Below are 7874 nucleotides of genomic sequence, written 5' to 3'. Positions count from 1 at the left end.
TCGGGTTTTGGTTACAGAGCTGCATCCTGGCTGTAGAGGGGGCTGAGACCTGCAGTAGGGATCTAGCCTGTGATGCAGGGTGGAGGTGACCATCCATGTCCTGGGCCCTTTCTTTCTGGTCCTGCTTTCTTTACCTCTTATTACCTCCCTGACCTAGAACCTTTCCCTGCTCAGGTTGCAGTAGATTGGCTGAAGCCTCTGGATTCCAGTGACCCCCAGCATTTCTGCCTGCTTATGAGGGAGGCTTTGAAGAAGTGGCCCACTAGGACACTGGAGTGAGCTCCTGGCCTGTGTACCCCAGGGGGATGGGCTGTTCCTAGTCTTTCCATTTGCCCAGGATCCTCTAGCTTTGCTGGGTGCTGGTTCCAGTTGTGTGGATGGAGCTCTTCCAGAGTGGCCAGGTGCCAAGGCTCTCATGCAGCTCCAGCCTTGCACAAGTGTGTGGAGGGCTCTTCTGAGCCTGCTCAGGATTGGCCCTGTCCCTGGCCTGGCCCAGCTGCCAGCTCCAGCTTTAACTTCTCTTCCTAGGGCCCTTTGGGGTCACAAGTACAGGACCACAGAAGACCCTTTCTGCTCCCCACCATGCACCAAGGCCTAGTTCCTGACGCCAACCTTGTCACAAACAGAGAACCCTGCTGGGGATGGGGGCTGGCATCTGCTCGGCCCAGGTCTCTCTTCACTCTCAATCCCAGACCAAAGCTCGCCTAGCTCAGAATCCAGTACATTGCCCAGGAAACCCACTCAAGCTGCACCCGGGAACCCAGTCCAGAGCTCAGCGCCTCCAAACCTGCTAACAGGAGCTAGTAGGTGGCCAGAGCCTAAGATTGGTGAGGGATCTTGGAATAAGGGGAGAGCAGGTCTTAGGCATTGTGATGAGAAGTGTAGTCTGCTGGGGCTTCTGCTCTGCCTGGCAATTAATGTGACTCTCATCTGCCCCCTCTTGCCTTCTGTGGCTCCCTGAGATCCCCCAGTCAGGGGGCTTGGATCTGGACTGTATGCCCCTGTACCAGGTGGATACTTGCACTGCTTGAGTCACTGTGGTGGGTAGGTCTGGGAGGGAGGGTAGACCAGAGGCAGCGCTGGACCCTAGGGTCACAGATCTGGGAGATGAAGTCCAGAGATGCCTGATGAAACTCCCTGCTTCCCCCTTGGTTGGCCCAGTCCCAGATGGCAGCAGATCTGCCAGCAGGTGAGGCTAAAGTCAGGGAGCAGCCCTACCCAAACTGGGCCTGCCTATGGATTCCTGGGCCCTGATGACCACCAGTCCACTAGGCTGTGGAAAGCACCCCAGACTCTCTGGAGAGACAGGGCTCTGAGCCCCACCCAATGCCTTGGCACCATTTCCACTTCTCACTTGGGGCCTGCTGGCTCCCCTGGGACATAGACAAGAAAGCCTGTTTAGTGCCAGGAAGAGAAAAGGGAGAGCTGGGTGGGGAAGGAACACTGCTCTGGTAGTCTGGAGATCTGGATTCTCATCCGGACTCTGCCTCTAACATGTGCATCTGCAGAAGGACCATGGACCCTCTCTGGGTCTTGACATCCTATCTGTAAGGGGTATGGGCTCCCTCAAGGCCCTCCCAACCCTAATGGAGGCCAAATAACATAGGAGCGGGGATATAGAGTCACACAGACCCACACATGAGCCCCAGCTGGCTGGCCTTGGTTGGGTAAGTCACATGACATCCCTGCAAAATGAGCAAAAAACTGTACCTATGTAAATGAACGCTTTGTTGTGGGGTTTAAATAGTGCAATGTGTAAAGTGCTTAGTACAAGGACTGGTTCTCCAGTGGGAATAACTATTTCTCATGTCCTCAAAGGCAGTGAACAAACATTTTGTTCCCATGTTTCTCAGGAAGATGTGGAGGGTCCTACTGGGAAAAGACCTGCCATATGGCTCACAGCCAGTGGCAGTACTTGAACTCAAGTCCTCTCACTGCAAGTCACACTGTGCAGCCCTCAGCCTCTAGCAGACATTATCTCTGGCTCTTTGCTCCCTGCAAGGGTTTGCCTCCTCTGGGGTACAACTCAGGGCCTAGTGCTGGTTCCAGCTGCTGGCTACTCTCTGACCCCTGACTTCCCGCCCTCCCTTCTGAGTGCACGCCTGGCTTTACTTGCTGTGAGTCATCAATCATAGCATCCTTCACCTAGACCCTCTGCAGGAGCCTTTCTCTCCTGACCCACTTTCCACTGATTCTGCCCCCAAGCCCTGCCCTTAGTGGGACAGGCCCTGTGGGGACCCTTTGGATCTCACACTTTTCTTTCTTCCTTTTTTTTTTAAAAAAAATTGATTGCAATTTGGGTGAAAGTTTACAGAGCAAATTCATTTTCCATACAGCAGTTCATACACATTTTGTTTCATGATATCGACTATAATTTCCCACAATGTAACAACTCTCTTCTCACTTCCTTCCTCTAGTTACCTCTTCCCTGTGTCCTTCTTTCCTATGCACTCCTGCCCCCTGAGCTATCTCCCTGTACAAATACTGCCCTTCTGATCTCCCATGATTGATCATTCTAAGGAGTGTATTTACCTGATGTAAGTGTTCACCCTATGCTGCTGTTGTTGTTGTTATGTGCTGTCAAGTTGGACCCAACTCATAGCAACCCTTTCTTGGGTTGCTGAGGCCGTATCACTACGGAAGTAGATTGCCCAACCTCCCTTCTGAGGAGTGGCTGGTGGGTTTGAACTGCCAGCCTTCTGGTTAGCAGTCAAGTGCCTTAGGCACTATGCTACCAGAGCTCTTGCTCACCCTATATGCCTGTCTATTGTTTGGCTGGAAGCCACTGGAGTGAGTTCAATTCTAGACCTGAAGGATAACTGGGGGCCATAGTCCCATGGGTCTCACCAGGCTCTGTCAGACCAGTAAACCTGGTCTTTTTTTTTTTTTTTTTATGATTTTGAGTTTTGTTGCACATTGTTCTCCCACTCTATCCAGGATCTCCTGCACTGATCCCTTTCTGAGTGGTTGACAGTGGTAGCCAGGCACCATCTAGTTCTTCTGGTCTCATGGCCTGCTAGTCCCTTGGACTAATTATTTCCATGTGGATGGCACACTTTCTGTGGTGTCTGCTAGCTCTGGATGACCCTGAGCACTTGAAATGTGCATGTGAGCATGTATGTGCATGTGAGCACATATGTGCATGTAAGCATATATGTGGGGGGCAGATGTGGGATTTGAATCTGCTGTCCCAATGCTAGACCTACCCTCATGTGGTCTAGGAACTCACCTGGCCCCCTTTCGTCCCTATCTACATGGAGTATGCCTGCATCCACGTGCTGGTCCCTATGCTGGCATGTCAGAGTTGTGCTCAGTGGCCTCCAGGGCTCCTACCCCTGGCCACTGGCCAAGGGCATGCAGGCTTACTCTTGAGCACAACACGTGTGTTCCAGATGGGGCACATGTGCTGGATTGCGTGCCTACCATGGCCCTGGGGAATAGGGAGTCTGGCAGGAACAATCCGCTTGATGCAATCATCCACTCATTCTCTCAGCACCACAGAGACATGGCTGGCTCCTTGCTGCCCGCCACCACTGGGCACAGCTGCCAGCCCTGTGGCACAGAGACACAGTGAATTATCAGCCATTATACTCAAAGTGGGGGGTGTAGCGATGGTGTGATAGGCCAGTAATAGCCACCCTGCCCTGTGCTGAGACAGTGTCCACATCCCTGAGCTAGACTCTCCAGAGGGGTATGTGTGTGTGTGTAAGCGAGAGTTGCCAATGAGAACTCTTTCTCCCCCAGCTCCTTACCCTCATTTCCTGTCATCTCTTCCCCACTGTTGTTGTTGTTATGTGCCATCAAGTCGGACCCGACTGATAGCGACCCCTCCTTGGGTTTCCGACTCCCCACTAGGATCCTGCAATCTGTGTTCTGCCTCTCTTCCAGGACCAGGTACACAGGGTTGAGTCCACCATGGGGAGGGAGAGAAGAGTGATAGGTACCGAGAGATAGAGGAAGCAAGGTAGAAACAAGAAAGGAAATGAAAAGGAATAAGGATAGGGAGAACTGAGAAGGAAGGATGCCAGGGTGGAGGGGAAGAAAAATGGAAAGAAAAATAGTGAGAAATAGGATAAAGGAGAGAGAAGAATGAAGAATTGAAAAGGAAGAGGGGTGGAAGTAGGGAAGGATGGACAAGCAGAGTGGGAGGGTAAGTGGGTCTGAGGTAGCCTTGCCCCCGTTAGCCACATAGGCCTCCTCTGTGGTCTGCCACACTTGGTCAATACCTCTGGTGGGGGGCAGAAAGGTACATGGGGTTGTACTAAACCCAGCAAGACAATCACCTCCTTTGTTCAGAACATTATACTTCCATTAATACAACCTCGTAGGACATTTGTTTTTGTTTTTTAAGTGCCATTATCATTCTGTTGGGACCTAATGAGCTGGAGGTCTATGGCCTCTTGTCCTCCTGGCCTCAGTGGTTTCTTCTACAGGAATTGCTGCAAAACAGATCAGGGAGACTGGATGCCCAAATGATCAGCTAAATTCCAGTGGGAGCTCAGAGGACAGGGAGCCAGGACTTCAAGATGATGGTGTGCTCTTATATGATTCAGGGAGAGGGGTATGATAGGGAGGGATATTTGAATCTGTGTAATGAGAGTTTCCTATTTACTGAGCACTTACAATGTCTCAATCACTGTGGACATCTCATTGAATCTATAAAACAGCCCTGGAGGGAGATGATGTTATTTACCCTACTTTGCAGATGGAGAAGCTGAGGTACAGAGTTAGGATACTCATCTAAAATCACGTAGGCAATAGGTTGCAACTCACACCCTGGCCTGAAACTCACCCGTACTCTGACCACTACACTACACTCCCCTGGACAGTGATGGGGTCGCCTCAGTGGCCACTAAGGGCTGTTTCAGCCCTTTTATGTGTGGAAGCCATTCACTCCTGGGGACAGGCTTGAGGGTCTGGGGCCCTGCCGGATGGCACCTAGCCCCTCCCCCACTTCTCCATCCATGCCTCCAGCCCTGCCACGGTGTTTGGTGTTTAGTGATGTTCATGCCCTGTTGCTGCCCACCAGCTGTGAGGCCCCCGAGCACAGACCTCTCCTCTCTGCCTCTGAATTGCGACGTTGGCGGCAGAAGCGGGAATCATATTGTGCGCAGAAACAAAACCAAGTGTTTTTTCCTTTTTCTGAAGGTGGTAATGGTGCAATTAGTGGCTAAGCCATTACCCCATCCCCCTGGCTTTCCTCTCCTCCTTCCCTCTGCCTCCCTCCCTTTTCTCTCCTGGGAAGAGGTGGTGGAATTGCAGAGCTCACCCCATCACCCTCCCCCACCCCAACTCCCAGGAAAAGGGGCAGAAATGGAGGATATCCAGTGGTCTCCAGGGGCCCAGTGAGTCAGGGACTGGCTGAGGTGGATAAGGGATCCAGCAAGAGGTGACCAGTAAGGGGATGTGGAAGTTCAGAGGGGTAGGGTAGAAACCCTAAAGGTTTGAATCCCTGGATCCCATCCCCCTAACCTGTACTCCCTGGGGGCAGACGCTGACAAGATACTTTAGCCCACTAAGCTGTGAAGTGAGGTAAGGCATCCTTTGTGCTGAGTGAAGGGTGTGTGTGTGAAAGATCTGAGTCTCTAAGCTCAAACTGGAGCTTTAGGGATTGTCGTGGTCCACTTTTAGACCTGCCTTTTCCTCTTCTTGAAACTAAAGAGTCCTCATGCTTATATACCTCTCAGAGGCCTTTCTGCCTCCTCTGTCTTCACAGCTTTCCTCAGCTGTGGCAACTTTGTTCCCCTATCTCATAGAAAAGGCTTTGAAGGCCCAGAGAGGGTCAGTGACTTGCCCAGAATCACACAGCTGGGACTTGAACACAGATCCTTAGTCCTAAACTCCAGTCCCTTTCCTTCTTAACCCCCTGGGTCAGGGGATGTGATCATGGGGCCAGAGCTACGCCTGCTGCCCTGAAGAGTTGAAGTTGGCAGGGACAGTGCCCCAAAAATCTGGGAATGAAGTTTTCAGGGCAGGTCCATGGCCATTAGCTCAGCCCTGGGTACACCAGGCCATGCTCCCTTCCCTGCCACTGCCTCCTGCTGCTTTTAGTTTGACTTGAAGCACAAGCAGAAACTGGGACACAAGCCCCAGGAGAACAAATTTCCATGGTTCTTTTAGGATCATGGGGTGGGGAAGAGGTTAGGGGAAAGGTCTTAGGAAAGGACTACTGTCACAGCTATGAGGGGTAGGGATAGCAAGCAGGCAGGGCTGTTACCTCCAGAGTCTTGGTATCTCCTCTGCACTTATCCCCCAATCTAGTGTCAGCATGACAGCCAATGTGGTAGAAGAGCAGAGAGAGCAAAATAGGAAAGACTGAGGCAGAGCCAAAAAAAAATTACAGAGAGGACCAGAGCAACAGTTATAGAGACTATGCTGGTCCATAGAGGGACAGAGGTATCCCAATGAATTAGCCATCATTTCCCTGTAAACCTCAGAGCCCAGCTGTTGCCAGGGTAACGAGGCAATACCTGTCTCTCCAGTGGAGATGAAGTTGCCAGGGTAACTGCATCCTGTCTTTCCTAGGGACCATCCCAGAATGTGGCACCCACTGGCCGTTACTATGGCAACTGCTTTTTTGCCCCACTTAATCCCATCCCGTCTGCTACAAGGGCCCTACAGTTGGGAGTGGGGGAGGTGGGAAGAGAGAAGATCACTTGTGGACTAAGTTTGTTCTCTATACCTCCCCCCACCCCTTCCTAGGCCAATCACCCCCAGGGGTACTGGGTCCACCCGCCCCCAGGTACACACAAGCCTGCAGTATTGTGCGCGGTAGGGCTGGGACGACCGGGAGCAGGTTTTGCAGTGGAAGGCAGGCAGGTGTTGGGGAGGCAGTTACCGGGGCAACGGGAACAGGGCGTTTCGGAGGTGGTTGCCATGGGGACCTGGATGCTGACGAAGGCTCGCGAGGCTGCGAGCAGCCACAGTGCCCTGCTCAGAAGCCCGGGGCTCGTCAGTCAAGCCCGCTCTTGGTTTGCACTCAGCAGCACGGGCAGGCGAGTGGCCCCTAGTTCCGGGAGCAGAGCAGCAGCACCCCAGTTTCTGTCCCCCGGCCCGGAACCTCGCCTGCCCACCCAGCACCAGGATGGCCACCATCACTTGCACTCGTTTCACGGAAGAGTACCAGCTCTTCGAGGAACTGGGAAAGTGAGTTGCACCTCAGGGAGTCCTAGAGGGTGCAGGGGGTCAGTGTTGCGGGAGGGGAGGATGTGCCTGCAGTGCTCAGTGCACATGTACATGCCTGCGCTTGGGCACTTGCATGTGCACAGGGTGCCCAGAGCCAGGCATGGGAATGTTTGCGGGTACACAGATGTACTGAGGCAAGCTGGGTGGTTATGTGTGTGTCAGTCAAGGTGAGGGGTTAACGTGCACGCCAGCGCATAGACACCTAGAAGTACATGTGACCCGGGCACACACAGACTCTTAGAAACTCAGGACTGAAAGGGGTTTTACCAGTCAACTGCATCCGAAGCTGGAATCCTCTCTCCTGTTTCTCTTGAGGTGTCCATCTAGCCTCAACTTGGATACTTCCAGTGATAGAGAGTTCACCACCTCCAAAGGTAGTCCTTTCTGACTTTACACCTGTACTGACTGTGCAGAGTGGCCAAACTCTCCCTGTGAGCATCTTCTTCCCCTTCCCAGTTCCTGCTAGGAGTGAGGGTATGGGTATAGTAGGAGTTAATGTTAGAGGGACTGGTCAGGCTTCCCTAATGTTCAGAGGAAGGGAGGGGCAATCAGGAAAGTTAGGGGGCCACTGCTGTTGCAGGGGGCCAGTGGTACTAAAGGTGAATCATATCTGGTCCCCTGCCAAAGTTGCCCTGCTCTGGAGCTCATTTCCGCTTCAGATGACTAGTGGTGGAGAGAAGGGTGGGAGG

At 52.6% G+C, this 7874-nt stretch overlaps 1 protein-coding gene across 1 annotated transcript in view; it reads left to right on the top strand.

The window, feature by feature from the left end:
• The first annotated feature begins 7084 nt into the window (after positions 1–7084).
• CAMK2A (calcium/calmodulin dependent protein kinase II alpha) overlaps positions 7085–7874 on the top strand; it is a 76557-nt gene continuing 75767 nt past the window's right edge. Inside the window, exon 1 of the mRNA XM_007943612.2 lies at positions 7085–7146. Within this exon, the coding sequence (XP_007941803.2) occupies positions 7085–7146 (62 nt within the window). The remainder of the gene's footprint in view (positions 7147–7874) is intronic.

Source organism: Orycteropus afer, unplaced genomic scaffold (assembly GCF_000298275.1).
Source record: "Orycteropus afer afer isolate SDZICR_OR568_19922 unplaced genomic scaffold, OryAfe1.0 scaffold00110, whole genome shotgun sequence".
NCBI lineage: Eukaryota > Metazoa > Chordata > Mammalia > Tubulidentata > Orycteropodidae > Orycteropus > Orycteropus afer.
The sequence above is the reverse complement of the archived record's forward strand: the minus strand, read 5'-3'. Positions and strand labels throughout refer to the sequence as shown.